We start from the raw sequence: 25,638 nt of genomic DNA, 5'->3' as shown, positions 1-25,638 counted from the left end.
GAATTTAAGGGAAGCCCTTTAATTTCACAAAAGGTGTTGCTAAAGAAAAAGACTGGACTAGGCGATATGTGCTGACAGTATGCTAACAAGGGAGAACGACTTGATGGGTTCATTTAGAACTCAAATAGGCTTTGTCTTCAGAAGGACAAGCATCCGTTTTACATATAATTAGAGTATGTTAAATTTTTTGCATTTCCCTGTGATTGTTATATTTCACAATCCTTAAAAAGGTAATTGTCAAATAGTGTGCCTGGAAACAGGGACACTTTTGGCATTAAGACAAATATATTTTTAAACTTTCAGAAAATGAAAACATTTCCCTCAGTATAAGGGCAACCTAGGGTAGTGAGATACAGCCTAGCTTTGAGGGTAAAATCACAGTACTGAGTGAGTTCAGAGCTCAGCTTTGCCACTTGTTTACTATGTGACTGCACAAGTTATGTAATGCCTCCAAGCCTCAGTTTCCTCATCTGTAAAATGAGAATAATACCACCTACCTCATAGACTATTTAGAGATTAATTCAATGCATGACTTTGGAATAGTGCTTGGCACATTTTGGGTACTCAGTGCCAGCTATTACAAAATTACTAAAGAATCAAAACTTAGAATCCAAGGCACAAACTATATAAAATGGCAATGAGGACTGAGAACACTGACCAAAGGAAGGAAAATGGAGAATGGAGAGAGTCCTTTGAGTAACAAACTGGAGAGGTAATGGCCCTTTGGTTTTTTTAACCTCTAGTTTCAATCTTGAAGTTTTATTTCTGCTAACCATTTGGTAAAGGCAGAGGAGATCCTAGTTTCCCTTTAAACTAGCAAGTGTATTCCACATGAAAGAAACCTGGAAGCTTAGTGTGGATATACCCAATGAAGAGAAATGTGAAGACATGAGAGGGAGGGATGGAGATCTGAACCAATTAGTAATTCCCCATCTTTTCAATGTTTTGGTGGCAGAAGGTGAGGGGAGAGGTGGATAGAAAGAAAGAAGAGAGGAACAGGGAAACCGTGGCCAGGGAAACAGTCCTAACAATTTAAACTGTCAACTCTTGCAGGTGGGTTTGTAGTTATTCAGCAGCACAGTGAAAGGGCTCAGAGATTGTGCCTAAAGCCTCTCAGCTGCTCCCACAGACAGCGGCCAGTGCTCTTGCTGTCTCCTTTCTCCATCCCCACAGGGCATGGAGCCAATTAGAGTTCATATTTGAATAAAAATATCAGGCCTGGCACAGTGACTCACACCTGTAATCCCAGCACTTCGGGAGGCTGAGACAGGTGGATCACCTGAGGTCTGGAGATCAAGGCCAGCCTGGCCCACATGGAGAAATCCTGTCTTTACTAAAAATACAAAAATTAGCTGGGTGTGGTGGTGTGCACCTATAATCCCAGCTACTCAGGAGGCTGAAGCAGTAGAGTTGCTGGAACCCAGGAGGCAGAGGTTGCAGTGAGCCAAGATCACGCCACTGCACTCCAGCCTGGGTGACAGAGTGAGACTCTGTCTCAAAAAAAAAAAAACAAATCAGCTTCATTACTCTTCTATCTTATTTTGGATTTGCAATCTAAATGCCTTCACCTCCTAAAGTCCCAAATTAATTGCAAACATGGGGAGGGTGGTGGAGAAGGAGGCTAAGCCTCCCTGGTCAATCAGGTTTCTGTCAGGCAGGTCACTGCATTCCCAAAATGCTAGCTTAGTTTCGCTTTGATGAGCCTCTTTGGGAGTATTTCATCTATTTCTGTCTTGGAATAGCTTTTTTCCTCCTCAGAAGAGAACTTTTGAGATGGGCTATTTTCCTGAAATTGACAAGATAGATTGATTCTCTCAGGGTTGGGCTCTAAATCCAGATTTATCTATAGTCATTTTTCATATTGTCTAATTTGGCTAATTTTAGGTCCATTCGGGATCAAGAGAGACAAGTAGGTTTATGACATGAAAAGGGGATTAAAGTTAGGATGGGAGTTGTATGTATTATAATAAGGATCAACATGTCTGCAATGTTTAGTATTTTCATTTAATTTTATTAGCAAAAATGTCTTTGACTTCATTTTCAGTGATAATTTCTATTCTGTAGGCTTCCAAAATGGATTTAAAATAGCTAGTCATCGTTGTTACTTAGAACCCGGGCTACTGTAAACACACAGCATTAAGCCTTTAGGGTAAAATGGCATTTAGGGTACTTCTGTGCAGATTAGGAAAAGGTGCCCCCCATAGGTGAGCACAGGACAAGGGACTGGGGGACAGCCTCCCAGAAGAGGCCGACCTTTGCCAGGACTCCTGCTGGGCTAGAGGAGCTTGGGATGAATTCCCGCTCCCCCTCCCTGGCATCTTGGTGGACAGGGGTTCTTATAACGTAGCCTCGTACTTGGCTCTTTCTGTTACATTGCATGGATGTTGAGGATTTGAAGGGCAATGTAATCAGAACCTGTCTCCAACGCTGAGTTGTATTGGAAATGAAGCCAGAGGGTGACTCCAGGTTTATCATCATAACAGGTAGGAATTGTTCCATGACTTTTGGGATGTGAGGGATGTCACATTTCTGTATCGTACAAATCAAACAATTTCTAGCTCACCACCCCCTGTTTGAATAGATAGGAAGCTCAGTAGTGATCATTTGGGGCTCCCTCCCCTTTTCCAGATCGTCCAAGACAGTCCAGAGGGATGGAAGGCACAGGAGGCCTCATGCTGCCCTGGGGAAAAGAGTGGGTCTCTATGGTTGCCATTGCAATGGGGTTCCTAGCTACTCAGCCATGCCACCTCTGATTGTTGACCCCCCACCCACCTGTCTGCTGTGCTGCTTTGGGCATGGGCATAGAGTTTTTTTCCTGGTGGTCCTTGCCACTACCCACAGGCAATCCTCCTCCTAGTGCCTCCCTTCCTTTTTGGCGGCACTGCATCCAAGGAGACTCAGGTTCACACCATTTCCAGAATGCACAGTCCTTTTCCCTTCACCGCATTCCTGGATTGGGCAGCTTTCTTTTTCTTTCACCTCTGGAATTATTAACCCACCACCCCAGCCCCTTCTTCACATTAGCATTCAGTGGCTCAGCTGGAACCATCCGAGTGCCTATTAAGCCTTCCCAGGCAGGTAATGAGCACAAAGGCCTGGACCCTCAGTCAGATTGATGGGGAGGCACATGGGGGATGGGTGGCTAGCTTCATCTCTTCCTCATAAATCGGGATGAATCTTCTGGATAAAGGGAGTACAAAGAGCAAGGTGGTTTCTCAGCAGATCACCCCAGCGCCTTCAACACCTAATGGCTCACTTTTGACAGAATATTCCAAACCCACCAATTATTATTTTGAGCATCTCCTCGGGCAAGATACGTATTGTGAAGGAAACAAAGACTTTTAAGAAAACTTTACCTCCCAGTAGCTTAGACTTCAGTTGAAGTGTGGTGAAGGAAGAGAAAACTCCCCAACAAATTCCCATAATTCAAGAAAACAAAAACAAACACAGGAATTAGTAGAGAGGGGTCCAGGGAATGGAGAGGTCCTACTTGGGTGGGGGAGGGGTGTTCAGAGAGATTTCATGCAAGAGGCCTTGAGGGAGGGTGAGATTTTGAAATCATTCTAAACTCGAACAATGCATAAAAAAGTACAAGAGAGAGAGTGGGAGCAGGGGCTGCTTCAGACTGGGAGATCACAGCTTAATGGGGGCGGGCAGATGGGAGAAGGAGCAGGAAGGGGATTGGGGAGGAGGAGCAGAGATGAAGGGCGTACTCATTTCCTGTGGCTGCTGTAACAGATTACACAGACTGGGTGGTTGAAAACAACAGAAAGGTGTTCTCTCATGCTCAGGAGGCCAGGAGTGTGAAACCAAGGATTGGGCAGGGCTACACGCCCTTTGGAGGCCCTAGGAGAGAATGCCTCCCTTACCTGTTGCAGCTTCTGGGGGCTGCAGGAAGTCGGTGGTTTGTGGCCACATCACTGCTGCCTCTGCCTGTGCCTTCACATGGTCTTCTCCTCTCTCTGGGTGCATGTGATCTCCCTCTGACTCTCTCTTATAAGAATAATTTCAATTGCATGTAGGGCTCACCAGAATAATCCAGGATAATATTCTCATTGCAAGTTCCTTAACCACGTCTGCAAAACCCCTGTTTTTCCTCAAATAAGGTAATATTTGTAGAGTTGGGAAAGTAGGACCTGATATCTTTAGGGGACCATTATTCTGCCTACCACAGAGGGTGAAATCTAAATGTCAAGAGCCTGACAGCCAGGCTGAGAGGGGCTGACCACAGCCTTGGTGAAGCCATCTGAGCCTTTTACATCAGGGGCTCACATGAACAAGTCTCCTGTGAAAGGAAGCTCTCTCTGATGAGACTGAGAACAGATAGCAGACTCATGCAAGCTGGAGATGGTGGGGCACTGTGTTAAGGAAACGGTGGGGATGAGAATGAGGAAGTAGACGGGGAGAAATAGAATCAGAGGGTTTGGCAACTGCTTGGATGTACAGGAAAGGGAGAAGGACCCACGGAGGAATACTTCCAGCTGAGCAGATGGAGAACTCAGAGGGATGTGCTCCTAGCAGGAAAGAGAAGGTGGCACCATGGACTGGCACAGCGAGGAAGTTAATTTTGGTTTGCAAGATGTTACGTTTCATAAGAAAAAAAGCTTTTTGGTTAGTTGGTGGTAGAAAACTGGACCATGATGATACCTCAAAACAATCGAAGAGAAATACACTCTGGGTGTTTATCTTATTAATTGTGGTTTTATTTTAATTTGCTTAAACTTTTTGATTTTAATATGCAAAAAGACCTAAGTTAGCTCAAGAAAACCAAGAGTGGGGTCTGTCACATGGCCAAATCTCAGAGACTAGACCTGGAGTAGTTACCACTTCAGGCCTTCCTAGTGGGAGGTAATGGGTCTTTCGAGATCACTGGGAATCATGCCGTTGTTTTCTCTCTACCAACTCCTTTATTATTTCCTTCTGCTCTTTTTAATTCTTCTCCTGGTTTCGCCCTGCTTTCTTATAATTTTTTGTCATCTTTCTCAGAGTCTCTGCTTTCTCATAATCCAGGGTTACCATGGAATCTTATGCCTTCGTGGTTAATTAATTATAACCTCGTGATTTAGTTCCCACTACTAACTGTCCGTTCTTTCATTACTTAAGTTCAAATCCCTGAGGCAAATAATCTGCTAGGCTAGGTGGACTTTTTGCCCCAGGCTGTATCATAGGTTGCTAGCCAGCCTCTGGATTGGCTGTCTGTAGATCAGATGGCCACTTCTGGTCCAATCAGCTGCAGCCAAAGGTTGGGATCATGTGATGCAAACAATGCAGCCTGGGATTTGGCTGGAGCAAAGCATTTGACAGGCACAATAATTAGCATACCTTAGAGCAGTGGTCCTCAGAATGTGGCTCCTGGACCAACAGCATCCTGGGAAGCTGTTGGAAATGTCAGTCCTTGGGCCCCACCCCAGACCCCTTGAATCAGACACTCAGGACGAGGGGTGCTGCAGTTTGCACTTTAACAGACCCACCAGGGGATACTGGTGCATGTTCAAATTTAAGAACCACTGCCTTAGACTATGCAAACAGCATATTGACTGAAAATCAGTGTTTGCATAAAATCCAGAGAGAAAGCCTGGCATTCAGGTTTAGCAGGTTTTAAACAAAGTGGGAGTGTTGTTAGTTGATCCTAGGGATCAGGAGAAAGTAGGATTTGTTATAAATCTCCATTTTATGGATGCCAGAATGTCAGTGTTTTCTGTTGTTGGATGACCTGCATTCTCTGGTTTGTACTGACTGCCCCAAAAGATGAACTATGGTAATTATCGTCATCCACACCTATTCACTCTCCACCCGTGACTCCATTCCTTCCCTGACTGTACAAATGCGCATTCCTCATAGAGACCAGCCCAGCACTAGGTTCCCTCCAAAAATTCTGACAAATCTTGCTTGATAAGTGATTATGATTCTGGTTAGGGTATTGTTTTCCTCCAAAAAATTAGTTAAGTATTTACTTTGAGTCTTTTGACATTCAGGTTATTTACATCCCTCCTGTCTATTGCTTGTCCCAGGCTACGAAGTTCAGTTTGTTAGGTTTTTTTTTTTTAAATGGATCTAATTTTACATGAAAGTGGATTATAACAATGACATAAAGCAAAACAGAAGATGGGAGAGAAAGTAAAAAGAGAAACTCTCTGTGGCTTTTCAGGGAGTATGAACAAGTTAAAACCTAATCTAGGATTTATGTGGGCTAGGATTAATGTGAGGTTAACTGGGTGCAAAATTTAAGTGGATGTGGATGCCAAAATACTTAGTAATCAAGATAAATATTGTAGTGCAATTAAAATCAAAATCAGTGTCAAAAAAATTCATGATAAACATAGTGTCAAAACTTTAAATAGAGAGAGGATCCAATTCCCCCTGTAGCCTGTCCACGTTAGTGGACAGCAAACATCCAGAAAACCTTGCAAGGTGGCAGAAGATGCCATCTTGAAAGGACGCATGACCTGCTTGGTTTGGAGCAAGGTAAGCGATCACTGCTTCCTACTCTTGACAGTAGAAAAAATATGTTAGGCACTCTAAAAAACACTGGAATTAGAAAAACAATGCTATACTCTAACATAGTTTATTTAAAGTCTCTATTAATTTATTTCCTTTATTCACAAAGGGTCATTTTGGAGTTTCCAGGACATTCACATAACCCACATAACTGAGAACACCTCTTCTCCCACTGTCTGCCTGGTTTTGGTCAGGGAGGAAGACTGGTCAGTCCTACCCAACTCCTCATCTGATGTGGGACTCATCTGGTTCAACAGGGTGGCGATCCCACGATTTCCCTGCTCCTACCCATTCGGTGCATATTGTCTTTCTCTCTTTATCCTTGTCACTCTCAGGTCTTATATGCAGAACTGTATGATGGAAAGTGCAGTAGAGAAGGCCACTCTATGCTTTTATCCCAGCTCAGCCACCAAACAGATGTGTGACCGTGGGTCAATCCTGTGTCGCACTGGGCTTTAGCATCCTCATCTGTGCCATGAAGAAATCAAACAAAACCAATCCACATTCCTCTCTGCTTTTGAAATTCTGTGCTTCCAGCTCCATGTTAGAAAACTCACATCCACAGTTCATAACCCCTCTTTTTGCTCCTCATTCCAATGGTCTGTCCAATTGCCTCAGGAAAATTAACTCCTGCCCCCTATGAGGCATGGTTGATGATATGAGAGAAGTGTCTGGAGCTTACATGTATCAGAGGTGTGATTTCTAAAGAAAAACATGAGTAAAATCTCAGTACTGCTGACCCTCCCACATGTATACAATGTCCTCCAGGAATGCCCACAGGAGTCTCTATTTGCCTCATCATCTTTTCATCAAATATATCATTCATTTACTCCACAAAGATGTATTGAGTATCTCGTAAGCAGTAGATACTTTTCTTAGCAATGAATAAGAGAAAGTTTCTGCCCTCCCTCATGATGTGGCCACTCATTCTAGCACATATATACCATCATACATGGTGTAGTGATGTCTCTGTCAACAACAGACCACATATTCTATGGTGGCCCCATAGTATTGAAATGGAGCATGTATAGAAACCTGATACATGGCACTTGATATTGACATTGTGAATCAAGTAGGGGAAATAATTGATATTTAGCGATGGTGCTGGGACATTTAGTTTCCCATATGAAAAACAATATATAAATAAAAATATACATATCATCTAGGTTTGTGTAAGTACACTCTATAATGTTTGCATAAGGATGAAATTGCCTAACGATGCATTTCTCAGAACGTGTCCCCATTATAAGTGACACATGACTATTTAATTTATACACTCAGGGAAGAAAAAATAAATTAGTTCATTCGTCTTAAAAATGGGAGCTTAACTTGAAGTTTCCTTTCCACAAAGCTGGCAAAAAATTCAATCTTGGATATTTTTAGGGACTTCTTCCCAGGCCTTCCTAGGATCATACAAAATCTAAAGAAGTTGTGTGGTTCCTGGAAAATGGCTGAAAAGACTGAACATCAGTGAGGTAGTTATCATTGATGTGCTTCTTCCCAAACACTCATATTTCCCTGAAGGCAGATGACTCCACGGCATCTCTGCCAGATTTGCCCAGGGCTCTTGGCTCAGGATGGGAATCCTCATGTTCAGGGGTTTCCTCATGTGGCATCTTCTTCCCTTCAGCTTGCATAAGTACCACAGAAGCCCTCTTCTCTGACATGAACAGAAGGGACAAGTGCTTGGTTGATGAATCCAGAAAGAGAGTTAAGTACGTCCACTATACACACAGATATCCTTTTACATTTTTATCATAAAACATATAAGTGTACATGCATTTGCCAAAGTTTTGATTTTGGTCCAAGACCTTTTCTTTAATATGAGCACACTGTTTGCCCTTGTAATCCTCTTTCTTCAAAAGATTCCCACTCATAATTCATCATCTATAATATCTGTCTTTGATTCCTTTATATTACAATAGGAACTTAGTGACAATTATGAAGCAACCTGAAAAAATAATTCTTCTATAATTTAAAAATTTCTCCCCAATATTTTGTAGTGTCTCACCCACATCTAATTTGACAGGATTAGCTAATCACCATTATCTGTTCTTTGCAAAACACTCAACTTAATTTTCATAGGAAAAAAGTCATCTTATTTGCATTCACATTTCATTGGTTTACATATAATTAAATTGCATAGTCTCAATAATTAGTATAATAGGCATTAACATATTGGGAACAAACTTAACTGACTCCTGATAAACACAGAACTCAACTGCTGAAGGTAGAAGTTGGTGAGCGTATTAGAGAGTAATCTATTGGTCACGGACATCTAGTGAGCTATAGATGTGAGTCAGGATGTTTTACTGAAGTGGAAAGCATGTGTTAGTTTGTAGAGTTAAGTGGAGATCAGTAAAGAGAACTTCTCTGGTGTTTACAGTATTTGTTAAAACTTGCTTCCCCACCCTTTTGCCAAAAGGTACCACCACTTAAAGATGTGGAGTCAAAAAATCTTGAAATTTACAGTGATGTAAAACTGAGTATGTTTTAATCCTTTAGTTCTGTAAGTTTCAAATTCATTTCCATTGCATTTTCTTAAAATAATAGCATAGTATATGTTTATCTTTATTTGCCCTCTAAAACCTCAGCTAAAGTGATTAAGTGTAACTTCACTCTCTTTCTGTCTGAGTTTAACTTCTTTGATAGGTGTTAATGAAGAATTACATAACCAAAAAGGGGGAGCAGGAAAGAGGGAAGAGAAGACAAGAAGAGGAGCAGAGCTAAAAATTGAATTTCTGTACAAAATGGGCACTTTGCTCCTAAAGAATAGAGATCCCTCTATCTTGACATCACATGGGATATGTCCTGGCAAAATGTGCCAGTATAAAATGTTTCTGGGCACCAACTGGGTTATTAAGAGGAGAAGAATCCCTTCTGTTTTTACGAATCAAGATGATCAACATGGAACCAGAGGAAAGTGCCACTTTCCTGTGTTCTAGATTTCTATTTTTCTTCCAGCTTCCAGGAGTCTATGTGAGCTTGTCCATCTAGCCATCTTCATAGAGCAAGATAATTTAATACTTGTAACCATAAATTGCTGCCAGATCAATATTTCCAAAGCACAGCTCTGATGTCACCTTCCAGCTCAAAACACTTCAATGCCTCCCCTTGCCTAACGAATTAAATCCTTACACCTCACCCTAGCATTTAGGTCCCTCCCAACAAGGCTGGCTCACATCTCTCAGGATTCTTCTGTATCTATATGCCACTCAGGACACAACGGACTGCTTGTGCTGTCTCGTACCTTGTGCATTTTCTTGTGTTCTTGTTGTGTGGATTGGAATGCGTGTACTCCCTTCATGCATGGGAATAGGTTAGGGCCCACAAGGAACTGAATTCCTTTCCCCCTCCCAAAATGCAAGCTTTATTTTCCTGAATTACAGAATTTTTGTTTCTTCCCTTATCCTAGTGTTACCCAAATTTCTTTTCTATCAGTATCTGTATATTAGTGTGTGTCTTTATTTTTTATTTTATTTTTATTTTTTCTTTTTAGAGACAGGCATGGTCTCACTTTGTCACCCAGGTTGGAATGCAGTTATGCAATCATAGTTCATTGTAATCTTGAACTTCTGGGCTCAATCCATCCTCCCATCTCAGCCTATCAAGTAGCTAGGACTACAGGCACACACCACCGCACTCAGGTGATTTTTGTTTTTTGTAGAGATGGGGTCTATGTTGCTTAGGCTGGTATTAAACACCTGGCTCAAGTGATCCTCCACGTCAGCCTTCCCAAGTATTGGGATTACAGGCATGAGCCACCACGCATGGCCAATATTTGTCTTTAAATTGATGCGCTTTGTTTTCACCTCAATCTACTTATTTATTATAAAAAGTACTTTACATGGAAAAAACAATCCCACTTGATAAATATAAGCACATCATGAACATGAATTCAATGAAAACATGCAGTGACTTTACCTTCTAGCTGGGTAACTCTTGCCTGAGGCATGCACTATCTTGGTTAAAGTATTAAAGGTTGGCAGCAGAGTTTCTTCTTGATGAAATCAGAAGGATTGAAGATGAATGGAAAATAGACTGATTTTCTCACTGTTTTATTAGCAATACCATATCCACATACCACTGAAAATCGTGAGTGTTGCACACTCCACACCTCGGAAAACAATGCCTCAATCCCATGAAACAATAAGAAAGAAATGAGTCTTCCTCCTCCTCATGTCCTTCACCTTTCCAAGAACCTATTCCTCAGGCTTCTAAAGCATGCCCACCACCTCCAGGGAACCCACTGAGGTGCCTCATAAGCCCAGTGTTATGTGATGGGAAGGCATGATCAGTTATTTCTGCAACATTGGCCAATGAATTGGTCTGTCATTTCAGAAACATCAGGATTGTAGGTTCTTTAAATCCATGGCCCTAGGATGAAGAATGAGCTTTTATTCTCGTGTGTCTGTGTGTGTGTGTGTAGTGAGGATGAGGGTGTAGCAGCAGAAGACTGGGAGTTTTCTGAACTCCCTTAATTCACAATGCTGTCTTCATACAGTGCTCTCATGTCTGGTAGTTGGGCTGTACATTTTCCTATTATAAATAAATTTCTTTTGAAGCTGGTTAAGACTTTGGAGATCACCTTCTCCCCCTACTCTCCTGCCCCGCCCATTCCAACTTCCATTGGTGGAGGAGGAAGCAAAGGTCGAGAGAGGACAGATGTCCTGCCCATGCAGACTCTGCCTGTAAACAGTGAATTGGAATCTAAGTCCAGATGCTTATCATAGAAATGTACCAGATGCCCCAAAATGTAACTGACTTGAGTTGTTCACAGACTTTCCTTTTCCTTTTGCAGGCAGTGCTGAGCCCTCTCATAGCCATCGCACTGAAAATATCCCAGATTCATGAGAGAACTGGCCGGAGGGGACCCACTGTCATCACCTGAGTAGAGGAAAGATCACTCACCAGGGCCAAAGAGAATGCTCAGCGGGAGATGCTTCACTGATGCCTTCTTGCTACCTGTTTGTGCCTCTTATGACTTTGGAAAAACAAAAGATATTTTGCTTTTGGGGGACAGAGGGTGGGTGGGAAAAGAAAAAAATTCCATTTGGTTTTGGTTTTGTCCCATTCCTCCAAATGCAACAGGGCCTTTAGCTGTCTGTTAAAGCTGCACAATCATTTGATATCTACATTTCATCACACAAAGGAACCTCCCCTTTTGACAATGACTGGGCTAGGCAGCTGTTAATCACAACATCTGTGCATCATTGGTGCCAAGCGAGAAAATGTTCTAAAATCACAAGAGAGAACAGTGCCAGAATTAAGCTGACCCTAATTCCCAGGTGCCCCTGGGCAGGCAGAAGGAAACACTCCCAGTATGGAGAACGGTTTAGCTTTTCATCCTATGTCAGGTCTACAATGGGAGGAGGTTTTATTATAGAACTCCCAACAGCCCACGTCACTCCTACCACCCACCTGATGGCCCTGCCTCCCCCATCCCATCCCCAACATCCCTGTACCACCTTCTCTCACATCTTCTGAAGCTTTCTACAAATCACAATGGCACACTTCCAACAAAATATATCAATAGGTGTTTTCCTCTCTTATTTTGTAAATAATATTATTTTAGCTATTAAGCTGGATACCTTCTTTCAAATTCAGCCATTCAGTTGTAAAGGTGGGAAGAAGTTTCTTGACAAGACTCTGCAATTAAATGCTTACAATTGGGGGGAACCCTTCCTTGATTACATCAAGTATGTTGGTACAGGGGTTTATACAAGTTCCTCTTGAGAAGACAAAAAGACCACCATGTGTGAGAGCTCTTTGACTTTGCCAATAGGGGCCTATCTTAATGCACTTGTTTGGACACGGTTCTGATCTTATTTGTAATGGCTGCAAAAGGAGAGGATGAAATGCTGTAAAAGTAGGAAATGAAGTGGATGCTGGAAGAAAATGTAATTGGTGGTACAGCTATGGGCCGGATGATGGAGGGGAGGGTGGGGACCCCTGCCAGCAAGCAGGGGGTCACAGCTGGCTTTTCTTGCTTGGGAAAAGGGTACTGCAGCTCCAGCAGCCTCCTCTGTACTCAGCCAGGACACCCGTGGGGCCTGTTTGCATCTGTTTTGCTTCTTTGGGAACGGCACAGTCACTTATCCTGCAATTTGCGGAGATGACCTGGTGCACTTTGACTGTTGAGCAATGCATTATTGCGGTAGTCAAGGTTAGTGCAAGCAAGGAAACATTCCCAGTAAGGTATTTGTTTCCATTTTCTGTCTATGCTTCTGTCAGAAACTTGCTAGGACATTTAGTGGCCAATAAAAAAGAAATTCCTAATTTCAACCTTATCCAAGGATTGTGGGTTTTTACTTATTTGTTTGTTTCGCCATTTGATAAACTCCAGTACTGGTCACCTATCCTGATAAATCTGCCTTTCAGAAAAACTGCAAGAGCTGTTTTTCACTATTATGACAAGAGACATGTATTAAATGGAACAGAAAAGGTAAGTTACTCAAAACTGCCTTTGGGAGTCAGCAGAAGCTGAAATGGCATCTAGACCTCCACTGTAACTGTCTTCATTTCCAAATAATAGGAAGGTGACTTTGAGCTGAGATTCTAAAACAAAAAAAAACCATTTCAAGATTGATCACCAATGGAATAAAATTCCATAGCCTTGGTTCTCAGGGTCTTGTCTCATGAGTGGATGTCCATGCTAGCCATCCATGTGTTCATTAATCACGGATGTGTTAGGACACTCAGATGTATTCTTAGGTGTATCAGCTCTAGGTAAGAAAATACTTATTTATTTTCTCAAGTTGCTGAACTTTTAATGATCTCTAACTTGTAAGTTCAAATGTAAATTAGTCCTTGCATAAAAATTATATTTCTTTGTTTTAATATGGAGTCATGTGTGGCCAGTAGCCCAAATATATATTTACCCAGCAGTCCATCCATTCGTCCATCCATCTGTTCATTCATTCACTCATTCATTCATTCAGTGAACATTGATTGAGCAACTCATCTAGGCAGGGTTCTGTTTTAGATGGGGCAGAGACATGGATAAAACATTATTCCTGATCTTATGAGCTTATAATTTGGGAATAGGAGGCTATGACAAACATATACAAATAATCAGATAAAAGTGTTTCAAGAGGCACAAACAATGTGCTGTGGGACTACACAGAGAGAGGCAATAGACTCAGAGATGGTGGCATGAGAGTGGTTTCCCAAACAGTAGAGTTTCTTGGGATGTGTAAGCATTTATAGAATTTCATCAAGGGTGAGTGAAGTCAGAAGACAGACTAGGAATTGAGGGTTAGGATGGCTGGAGAGGAGACTTGCTTGGGGTCTCCTGAGGAGGTGGCTTGATGCATGGGGTTGAAGCGGGCACAGGGTTGTGAATGTCAGGCAGAGCAAAGCCTTGGGCCCAGCCACCAGAAGAAGCAGCTGCGTAGCTGCCTATTTTTACAGAGTTTTTTTCAGCTATGTTGTCAAGGGAAGGTCTTTTGGCGGGTCTAGGACACAGTCACTCTCTGGAACCTGCTCTGATTCACATCGCCAAGATATTATTTCTGCCTTACATGAAATCCAAACTTCTCTTGCCAAACTATATGTGTACGTCCTCTTGCCTAATTCTCAGGAGAGGAGAGTCAGGAAGTCACTGTTCCCCATATAATGTTCTTTATGTTCTTAAAGATGAAGCTCTAGGCTGGGCGTGGTGGCTCACACCTGTTATCCCAGCACTTTGGGAGGCCGAGGTGGGTGGATCACTTGAGGTCAGGAGTTTGAGACCATCCTGGCCAAAATAGTGAAACACTGTCTCTACCAAAAATACAAAAATTAGCCAGATGTGGTGGTGCATGCTTGTAATCCCAGCTACCCAGGAGGCTGAGGCAGGCTAATAGCTTGAGCTCAGTAGGTGGAGGTTGCCATGAGCTGAGATGGAACAGCGTGTACTCCAAGCTTGGGCAACAGAGCAAGACTCTATCTAAAAAAAAAGGAGTTGTAGTCACTGATCTTTAAGAGTAAATGACTTGGCCGGGTACAGTGGCTCACGCCTCTAATCCCATCATTTTGGGAGGCCAAGGCAGGCAGATCACAAGGTCAGGAGTTCGAGACCAGTCTGGCCAACATAGTGAAACCCCGTCTCTACTAAAAATACAAAAAAAAAAATAGCCGGGTATGGTGGTGTATGCCTGTAATCCCAGCTATTCGGGAGGCTGAGGCAGGAGAATTGCACAAACCCGGGAGGCAGCAGTGAGCCAAGATGGTGCCATTGCACTTCAGCCCAGGTGACAATGTGAGACTCCGTCTCAAAACAAACAAAAAAAAAACAGAGGAAATGACTTTAAAGGTCCAAAATTCCATGGGAACTGCAAGAGTCAATCATACAGGAAACTATGGATAGAGTGTGGCAACTGCCAGGGCAACTCTGGTGATCTGCTATTACAGAGGGGTTCACTCATTACACCATGTGCCTGCAGAAAAATGGCAAGCAACGCGATACATCACATGCTGGTTTTCAACCAGGGCAGGTGTTTGGAAATGTATGTGTATTTGCCAGAGAGGCATTTAGTGGCAGTAGCAGGAAAACAAACACGCTAAATATCCTTCCAAGCGTCAGCCAGTCCCCCAGAAGAAAAATTTGTTTTGTGTCACCCAGGAATCTTGAGTTTATTAAATGTCCTTGAAAATAGATAGGCAGTCATTATTAAAATGAGATCGTTTATCAACTTGTACTGATCTGAGTGCAGTATACATCCACAGTATTTGCAGAACAAATTGTGTTGCATGACATTATAGGCAGAAGGGCTTGCATGTGACATGCAGGCTTTCTGCACAGGAAGTCTCAGCTTGATACACAGTCCCATGGATCAGTGTAAGGCATGGGATTTACTTTGACATTCATATGGGTGTGGGGAATTTGAAAAGCATGTGTAGGAGCTGGTAATGATATAACTGTGTGACTCCATTCCGTTGCTGGATCACGCACTGGATACTCTCAAAATATGTGGACACTGAAATCCCAGACACCTGTCTTAAGGAGCTTCCTATCCCTGAGTATAGAAGGGTCTGAGAAACTGTGTGCCTTTGGAAATAATGTAACTGCCAGTAAATCAGTCTTTGGCCCTTTGACAGTTACAAACAGCAAGAGATTATCTGAAGCAGCAGAGCTTACAGAATGTCTGTTCCACTCCGACCAGCTGGAGTCCTTACTAGAAGAAATAGCCCATGCAGTTGACAGCCCACTTGGTATGTGAGTCAGCCTAGGTTGTCATGGAACCTTACAGAATATGGAGAAGATATAGATTATAAGTCCATGTTTTTATCATCTTTCCATGCCTATTTGCACCTAATATGTGCCCTGCAATGCAGGGGAGCTAGAGCAATGCCTCACCAAAGACAGTATATTTAAATAGAATCTTAAATGATAGATAGGAGTGTCAGTAAAAGCAATGGTAAGGTTTTGCATGTAGGGTCGAAAATGAACACAGTACATCTCAGATATGCAAAAGATGCAGTATAACTTATTCTATAATTGAGGATAACTGACCTTATCCTTACCTTCTGGAGTGGTGGTAAGGCCTACTCAAACTTTTGTTCAAAGGGACATTATGAGATTACAATACTGGAGGGTCTCCAACTCTGAGAACTTCCCTTCCCCATTGACATGTGAACCTACCATCCACAATTGAGAGAAGAGAATGAGCAAAGACTCTTCGTAGTGGGGATTTTTCTCTTTTCACTTTTTCATGTTGCAAGTGCTCTCCCTGTCATGCATGGAACTGTGGTTTCCAATCCATGACCATTAATTTTATAAACCTGAGAAGGAAGAACAGAGGCAGTATCTATTTATCTTGAGCGAATCATCTAGGGGATGACTAATATAGTATTATGAACCGCAATCAGATACTTTTGTCTGATTTGTCCAGTGGATTTTAATTGCTGGGTCTCTCGAATGTAGAATTTGCTTTGTGTTCTACCCTTGTTCTTGACACATGATTCAGAGTATATATGCTTAAATCAACAAATAACTATTAGTATTTTATTTTCAAAAAGACACACCCAGGTTATTTTCCAGATCAATTGTTAGAGTTCAATAATGTTTGGGTTTGCAGAAAGATCAACTCATTCTGATGCTGTTAGTTTAACCAGAGAATAATACTTTGAACTATGATCTTTTATTGATTTTTTTTCGATGCAAAAAAAAAAATAGCAAAAGAAAAACTTAGGTACAAAATTTATTGCAGTAAATAGATTAAAACTATTTCTTATGTAAACCAAAATCAACATTTGTTTCATTTGACTACCAGTAGTTGGAAAAACTATCTATTACAAATACAAACTCTGGAGAAAACACCAATGATGGTGCTTGTTCAAGTCAGTGAATGTGCTCAGACCACCAGGGAGAATTTCAGGATAACTCTCTTAGTAGAGGGATAGAAAGAGATGACAAGAGAGGAATAACAAATTATATTACTAATAAATGATCACTTCCTTATTGGACAACCATGAGTGACCTTCATATTTTTATGCCCTCAATGCCAAGGATTTAAATAACAGATTCCCAAATTCATGCTTCATGGACAAGGATTTCCTTTTATGAAGCTGCTTATGCATTTGTCAGGATACACTTTATCTATGCACTCAGCAATGATGGAGAAGAGGAGGCCACAAAGGAGGCTCCATCCCATCTTGACCACACTCTTCCTCTTTGAATGATCTACATCCTTTTCACCAACTGTCTAAAGCCCCTCCTGTGCCCATTCACCAAGGGCTGTCTCCATTGTGAATCATTCTTCATCATCCATGTAACAATCGGGGAAACTATGCTATGAGGTGAGGGACCAGTTTCTAGGCAGAAAACCTGGAGGACATTTTGCATATTTTAAAAGAAGCTGATTAACCCTAAAGCAATCTCTGCCGCTTCTCTAAGGGCTTTAAGATATTGCAGCAACCCTGGGGCTCCACTTTTTGTTACAGCCCATTTTCTGAAGGGAGAGAGAAATCCAAACTGTCTCCTAGAAGAAGAGAAGTTATACAGGGCTACCTAGCTCAAAAGTATGAAGTAAGCCAGTCCTCCCATGTCCCTCTAGGGACCCGTCTTCACCCTCCTAGAAGTCATTGTGTTATTGGAAAAGTTTCTTAACTTCTCAAAATCTCAGTTTTACGCACTTGTAAAATGGGAATAATCGTAGTGCCTATCTCTTAAAGATGGAATGAGGCTAACATGCATGAGAAGCTCATGGCACAGAGCCTGCCATATAACAGGCATTCCACACCTGTGAAGCCAGCATGAATGCCTCACTTGATAGAGGAGAAAACTGAGGCCCGGAGAGATGAAGATCCTTGGCCCAAGTTCAAAAGCATCAGGCTGCACTTCTTTCTACCACCCTACAACCAGACTTGTCCTCTTGTATTTAAAACACAAAACAATAAAATATAATAAAGTTGAAGAGAAACCATCAAATTTAAAAATGAATGTCCTGAGTCTAAAAGTCAAGATCTGTATCTTGAGACACAAGAAATTTCTGTTGATGATGAACATAGATCATTAGAGTTTCTTTTCTTTCAAATTCTAGAGATTTATAAGGGGATTCTTTGAATTACATATAAATATTTTTAAACTTTATAAGATTTATATCAAGTGGTATAATATCAGCTATGGCCAGTACAAATTCCACCCTATGCCCCGGAATTCCATGTATTATGAATTAACTATTCTGTCTATTCCATTTGGGTCTATAAACAATCTTATCATGTCTGTTTGTATAAGGACCTCTTTTTAAAAAACAGCTCATTTAACATTTTGTGTTTGAACCATCTTGAAGGCAAATATTACAGTCATTTTCCTTTTACATAGAAAAAATACACATCATGAAAATAAAATAATACAAAATAACATTCATGGGTTCCAAGGGCATATCTCCCAGGATGTGAAGTACTGCCTCACTCTGGTAGTATGGTGAGCTGGAGGTAACTAGCAAACAAGCTAACAACACCAAAGGCTGAACAATCCATAAATTAAATAACAAACCTTCCCTTTGAGATTACTAGGTGATATAGAACAGGAAGGCATGTGGCTGTCCTGACAACCAGCATCTATTCCTCCCTGGCTGGAGATGAGGTGGTGGGAGGGAAATTGAGTAGGAGCAGAAAGAATCTCTGTAAGCAGAGCTCTCAGAGTAACACCTTTGGGGACCCAAGGCCTGCCGGGGTTAGGATTAGTGTGAATCCTCTGAAATGTCTGCTTGGTGTTGGCCACACCCTTCCAGGGCCCCTGGCCTGCCCTGCCCTGTCACGGCCAATTATGTCTGGAATTCAGGGCTGTCATCCCCTCCCCAAGCTCTCATGTGGGGTCCCCTGGTGTGGCTTTTCCTTCCACAGTCCCTCGTTTGCCTTTATCATCGGTAGCTGCTCCCCACAGCGGCGGCATCATGAGTGCTGGAGAGCTTTCTCTGCCTCAGCACTCTTGGCCTTGCCTCTGGGCATCCTCTAAGGTTGCTGTCACCACCAGGCCGGCTATGGACTCTCTATAAGATGGTGGGGCCTCTGGGTGGGAGTCATTTCCATCCTGGAATTCCAGGCCCGTCTCTGTATATAGAGGTGGAGGAATGCCAGAGGCCTCTCTCTCTGCAGGACAGTTCTGCTTTTCCACCTCAAGGCTCTCTTCATAAGCAGGAGGGTAAAAGTCTGGCCTAGGGGACAAAACAGCACAAACATGCATGCGTTATTTAGGCATTAATGCCAAAGAGGCAGACGGCTGCCTCTCTCAGCTCAAATTGTGTGAAGCTAAACTGTTAAGAAACATGGATTTTTGAAACAGATGTACCTCTTCCTGGCATCACCAGTTTTTAAAAAATGTGCTGCTCTTCCAAAAGAACCTTTTTATCAGCCACAGGATGCCTGCCTCTAGTCATATTTTTTTCCCAGTGGGTTATGCCAAGCTATTCCTTCTCTATTGCTCATTCACTCATGGAAACAGGGCCATTCAGTGTGAGATCCTTGTCAACAGTAGAGGAGGTGGGGGCTTTGGATAGGGAACTTCTCTCTACCGAGTACTTAGTCCATTCACATCGTTGCTCCCTTTCTCGCATGGCATCATCCCCTCAATTGCACTCACTTTCTCTGATCATCACAGTCAACAAAATAATGAATGAAAACCAACTTTGTGCTGATCCCTGAACCACACTAGATGCCCTGTCTCTATCCTAACACCCTTTCAAGACTCAGTAGCTAGTTTCAAAGAAAACATACAAGCATACTCATTTCTCACATGATACCAACTGACAACTTTATGTAGATTTCAATTGCAACCCTTTCTATGACAGTAGGCTAAAGCAGCCATTCGTTCAGGGGCTGATGTACTCATTGGCCATCTTGCCCAGCATTGCTAATTGCTAAATCCTCCTGGCTTCTCCATCATGAATGAATCTGGGAGAGGGGGAGAGGAGAGGAAGAGAGACTGGTGAGCTCAGTTGAGTTGTGTATTTATAGAGCCATCCTTCCAGTGCCTACAGGGAGTGTTTATGGTGTGTAACCACAACAGAACAGGGACTGCCATTTGTAGCCACAACTCCATTCCAAATGTTACCAGGCCCAAAGCCAGTCGCTGAAGAAGTTGTCTACTGTAAGGCATAAATCTCAGCCTTCACTCGGAATAGCCAAGGCTGAGTCATGGGGCGCATGTGTAAAGGCATTTTACACAGAAAGGTGAGCTGTTCCCCGGAGTGATTTGAAAGGTTCCAGGATGACTGCTGCCTGCCCCAAATCCCAGCTACCTCTCCCAACCCCACCCTCTTTCAACTGCCATACACATTCCCAGTCCCCTGAATTCCATCACTGGAGACCCATTTGCTTTGATATCTCAACCTGGGTATCCATTTTGAGTGCAAATGCTTTGGAGAAATCTGACTTCCCAGGCTGACTTGCTAGCCATTTTGCGTGGGATGAGCATCTAATTATATGCAGCGAGAAGAGGCAGTAAAATGGGGGTGTAACAATGTCCATAATTGACTTTCAAATATTTCGGCATACTGTAATATTATGCATGTATTAGTCAATTTGAGCTATATCCTAAAGGCAATCAGTTACATGTATCAGAAATTCACACTCTAGAGGTAGTCCTCTAACATTTATACAAAAAGAAATCATCACTCTAGAGGCATCTTCTATAATCACTTCATTTATCATAATTTTTAATCAAACCCAGAAACTCTGCTGGTTAGTATAACACTGCAAATAAGTTTTGGTTTTCATAATTATCTTATTAAGTAGCATAAAGGATGCTGAAAGTGGATCTTCATGGGTAAGATTACTTGTATTCAAGATACATGGAGTAGCTAAAATATTTTAGATATTTTCTACTCTTGCACAAAGAGGGCAAAATAATTTATAGTCTTGTAGCCTGTATCTTGAGAATGATGCCTAGGGTGTTATCCCTAAATGGTCCTGTGGCTAGCCAAGAATTAGGAGGTTTCTTGTTGCCTGATACTGACTATAAGATTAACTTAATCTTTTTTCTTCTTGTGGTAAAATATATATATAACATAAAATTTACTGTTTTTAAGTGTATAGTTCTGTGGCACTAAATATACTCATATTGCTCTACAACCATCACCTTAAAACTCTCTACTCATTAAACAATAAGTCCTCAATCTCTCCTTCCACTAGCCCCTGGAACCACTGTTCTACTTTCTGTGTCTACGAATTTGACTACGCTAGGTACTCATATAAGTGGAATCACACAGTATTTGTCCTTTGTAACTGACTTGTTTCACTTAGCATAATGTTTTCAAGTTCATCCAAGTGGTGGCATGTGCCAGGATTTCCTTCCTTTTGAAGGCTAATATTCCATTGCATGTGTATACCACATTTTGTTTATCTACTTGATGGACATTTGGGCTGTCTCCACCTTTGGGTTATTGTGAATAAATGTTGCTACAAGCATTGGTGTACAAACATCCATTTGAATCCCTGCTTTCAGTTCTTTTGTGTATAAACTCAATGTGGAATTGCTGGATAAAATGGTAATTCTATATTTAATGTATAGAGGAATCTCCACACTATTTTCCACAGTGGTTGCCCCATTTTAACATTCCCACCAGCAATGCACAGGATTCCAGTTTCTTGACATCCTCACCAACACTTGCTGTTTGGTTTTGTTTTTTGATGATAACTATCCTAAGGTGTGAGGTGGTGAGATAGAATGAATCTTACCTCTAGAATATTATCACCTTACCCTGAAGGAATGTTTTATGCAAGGTGAGATCACAACACCTAAAAGGAGAGTAAACCGGGACTTCTCTGAGCTCACAGAGAATCCAGGACTCATTTCATGTCGGTTTCCTCATTTGTTGTGTGGCAGAATTTGTTCTGGGACTTGCTTTCCTTAGAACCTTAGAACCAGGTTATGGGAAGTAACTAACCATCACCTGCCACTAATTAATGACAGCTGCCATGATAAAACAAACGAGCCTGGGTTTCTAAATTGGCTTAGGTGGGTTTTCACTGGGGGTGGTGGTAGGGTTTTTCTGAGATGAGTTGCCCCTATATCATGGTTTTCCCCCAAAGCTGACACCATTCTTCCTAATAACAACCCCAGAGTAATTCCCTGACAACAAAGCTTTGGTTCTAGACAGCCCATGGGACATGCAAGTCGCTCCATAGTAGGATCAGAAATTACTCAGATCTTATACAGCTCAGACCATCTCAGCCCTCCTTGGTCCCTCTGCTTGTCAGCAAGTACCTGTCCACTGTGGCCAGGGGCAGGGCCCCTTGAGCAAGGTGTTGTCCAAGCACATGACTCAATACTCCTTTGCGTTCAGTCACCTGGCGGTAGTTGCTCCAGAAAATTCCACTCAGAAGGATCACAAATCCCAGAGGCAGAAGCAAATAGGCCGCAATCAGGCTCCCCCGACAGTTGAATATGGAGTCCCAGGAAATGAAGAAGGCCCCCAGGCAGACCATCAGGAAACCCATCAGGAGGGCAAGAGCACAGAGAACGAGGCCAGTTCTGTTCTGCATCCTTGCACCTTAGGAACCCAGCACCTGAGCTCCTCTGCTTCCCCGCTTGCTCCAAGGGAATGAGCTCATTAGCCAGCTTGCAGTTTTATATGCTCTGGGACCCACTGGCCTTTGGACAATTAAATGAAACAGACACTTAGAAGCTATTCATTAACCATTGAAAGTAACTGTAATATCCTTGGAGAATCAGCCAAAAAACAGCATTGTATACTGCAGGAAGGAGTGGCTTCGTCTAGCTGTTTTGCTCTTAAGAGTTGGGTAGGACACTCAGCTGTTTCCAGTTATTTGAACGTATGGCCCTCCTTTGATTAAAAGGCACTGGTCTCTTAATCCCCATGGAGGGCAATTCCCCACTAAAAGCTGGAGAAGTTAGCATTCTTTAAAGAATGATCTTCTTTGTGGTTTGGTAAGAAATCCCTTCCTAATTCCTTCTCCCTTTCTCTGTACTAAAAAGGCATTTCTTCAAGGTTTTTAACATGTTTATCTTGCCTCCCTCAACGAATCCCCACTTATTGCCCCCACACTATGATACTGGAATAATTCCAAGACAAAAGTTCAGAATGTGAACTCCGTGATTCCTGCTCTGTTGACAAGATGAAGAGCTTGAGTGGGAGGGGAAGGAGAGTGCTGGAGAGAAGGACTATAACAGTCAGAGCCTCGGGAATTTGGGGGGATTTGGGGCCTGTAATTCCTGCAATCTTTCCCCCTTCAAAAAGTACATATGAAATATAATTCATTTTAGAGGATGCTGCTAAAAATATTCCCTGTCCTCTCCTCCACACCTCTGCTCTATGTAGCATTGCCTCAAAAAATCTTTCCAACACCAGCCTTCTGTTTCCTGGCTGGAATTTGTTTTCTTTAGCTTGACTGTCTTTAATTGTGGATAGCTTATTTCAGACTTGGTTTATGCCCCGACTCTGCCCTTTTTTATTTGACACTGTGGCACGTCTCTGCCAAAACCCATAGGAACCCTGGGTTGCTTTTACTCAAGATAACTTCAGTTCCTCTTTGCGGGTGTTCCACTCCACTACTCAATTACCATTGTTTTCCATTTACTTTCCCAATGAAAGAAGCAGGTTTTTGTGCCATGCCCTAGTAATCCCTCATATAAACTTTAGTCTCACACCCACCATCTCCTTAGCTCTGCCTTCATGTTAGGGCTGGGAGACATGGATATTAGAGAGGAAGGACACTATGGATCAAAAATTATATAAGGCACTTCTCCATTCCAACCTTTAGCCCTTACCTTTATTAGCTTCAGTTTTAACCTTGAACTACCTTGATCTTCTAGTCTTGATATTGTCTTTGTAATCTTAAAACAGCTCTTATTCCCTCCTTCTCTAAACCATGAGATGGAAGATTGCTAAGATGATCCCTAAGGATCCCACCTCCTGATATTCATGTCTTTGTGTAAGTAATCCTCTCCCCTGAGTGTAGGCTGGACCTAGTGACTTGATTTTAATCAATAGAATATGGTAAAGGTGTTAGGAAGTTACTTCCATGGAGGCTACCCAAGATTGTGGTTTTCATCTTTCTAGCAGACTCTCTCTATTGCCCTCTTGGCTTGCACCCTTTGAAGAAGGAAGCTGCCATATTGGAGAGGCCCATGAGGGAAGGAATTGAGGGCAGATTCTGGCCAACAGTCAGTGAAGAACTGAGGCCCTTACTCCATCAGCCCATGAGGAACTGCATCCTGTCAATGATCACGTGATCTTGGAATCGAATCCTCGTCCCGCTGAGCCTTGAGATGACTCTACTCCCAAGCGTCACCTTGACTAAGTGACCCTGAAGTAGAGGACCCAGGTAAGTCATACTCGGATTCCTGACCCACAGAAGCTGTAAGATAGGATGTTTCAGCCAGGATCCTAGATGCCACAAGATGGCAAGAGCCAGAATCAATGAATACATTATGATCAAATCATTTCATGTTATGTGGATGTGACTATTTTAACAAATAAAAGAGGTCAAAAGTTTAAAAAATGTATATTTTTAAAATATGTTAAGTTTTGTGGCAATATTTTAGGCAGCAGTAGATAACTAAAAAAATTATCTTAAGACTTTGAAACTCAGAGGAGACAATCAATGCTAAGTATTTATCACAGTACCTGGCCCAGAGAGTGTCCTATGAAGGTTATCTGTAATCACCCTCACCAATATTGTTACTATCAATGCTGTCATAATTCCAAAAATCTGTGGAAGACCCAGGACCCCCAGCTGAAATGTCTGCACTAGGAGTTGGGTCCCAGGAATAGGTAGATGGTAAAGTCCCAGCATAATGTTAGGAATCAGGTGACGGAGGAAGAGTACTCTCAATGGGAACTGCCCATCAGACAGCTGGGCTTCTCTGTTTTAGACAAAAATGGAGGCAGAAATTAGACTGGGGTTATGACAGGCCAGGCCTCATTCTTGTGATCACATGAACATATGAGCAAATAAGTTTCTCTATACTTTTTCCTCCTCCGTGCCAATAAAGTACACTAGAACCATTGCCTTATATTTTGCCAGACGGTTCCTTCCCCTCCAATGCCCTTTGAGGAGGCTCCTGTCATTCCACAGCAGTGTGGTGGTGGTGGTGGTGGTGGTAGTGGTGGTGTGTTTTTGGTGAGAAATTAGTATGGAAGAGCAAAATCCAGGAAGTGGCAGGGGGATGGAAAGACTCAGTCCCTTTACGTAAAATTTACGTGAAATTAAGAATAGTTCCTGGGCTCAGGGTATTTGAGGAATTTATTTTGGGCATCAAGGGGAAAGGGCTGGGGACATTTGCAGCATCTGTGGGAAGTAGACGAGAAAAGGAAAAAAAATCAATATGGAAATATGAAGTATCACAGGGAACCATATTTCTCCTTCAAAATGACTAAGAAATACTAATGAACACCACACAGTCTATCTGTGTAATAAAACTGTACCTGAAATACCTCCTAAATCTGTACAAATAAAAGTAAATAAACAAATTTAAAAGGCAAAAGAAAGAGAAATACTGTTGAGGTTATTTTGTATGTTTATGTTTATTATTAAATATACATTACTAAATAATTGCAATTTTTTAAACTTGACTCTGCTTCAGTTCCTCTTTTTGCCCATCATAAAACTTTATTATGAGTAATTAAAACTTCACTCACGGTGGGGCGCGGTGGCTCAGGCCTGTAATCCCAGCACTTTGGGAGGCCGAGG

The 25,638-nt window shown here is 42.1% G+C and overlaps 2 protein-coding genes across 2 annotated transcripts in view; one reads left to right on the top strand and one right to left on the bottom strand.

The window, feature by feature from the left end:
- PGM5 (phosphoglucomutase 5) overlaps positions 1-12,788 on the top strand; it is a 179,890-nt gene extending 167,102 nt beyond the window's left edge. The window contains exon 11 of the mRNA XM_011956456.1: positions 11,300-12,788. Coding sequence (XP_011811846.1) covers positions 11,300-11,389 — 90 coding nt within the window. The 3' untranslated portion in view covers positions 11,390-12,788. The remainder of the gene's footprint in view (positions 1-11,299) is intronic.
- Positions 12,789-16,665: 3,877 nt separating this feature from the next.
- Positions 16,666-22,522, bottom strand: TMEM252 (transmembrane protein 252). Its single transcript, XM_011956455.1, has 2 exons — positions 22,190-22,522; positions 16,666-19,139 (listed from the first exon to the last, which is right to left on the bottom strand). Exons 1-2 carry the CDS (start codon positions 22,465-22,467, stop codon positions 18,905-18,907), a joined length of 513 nt encoding a protein of 170 aa, XP_011811845.1. The 5' UTR covers positions 22,468-22,522; the 3' UTR covers positions 16,666-18,904.
- Between the last annotated feature and the right edge of the window lie 3,116 nt (positions 22,523-25,638).

Source organism: Colobus angolensis, unplaced genomic scaffold (assembly GCF_000951035.1).
Source record: "Colobus angolensis palliatus isolate OR3802 unplaced genomic scaffold, Cang.pa_1.0 Scaffold419, whole genome shotgun sequence".
In the NCBI taxonomy this organism is placed as follows: Eukaryota; Metazoa; Chordata; class Mammalia; order Primates; family Cercopithecidae; genus Colobus; species Colobus angolensis.
The sequence above is the reverse complement of the archived record's forward strand: the minus strand, read 5'-3'. Positions and strand labels throughout refer to the sequence as shown.

Excerpts from the sequence above, each read along its gene's own strand:
- TMEM252 (XM_011956455.1), bottom strand. The coding sequence starts at position 22,467 with ATGCAGAACAGAACTGGCCTCGTTCTCTGTGCTCTTGCCCTCCTGATG. Across the intron at positions 19,140-22,189 it reads CCCCTGGCCACAGTGGACAG|GCCAGACTTTTACCCTCCTG; the intron begins GTACTTGCTGAC and ends TTTGTCCCCTAG.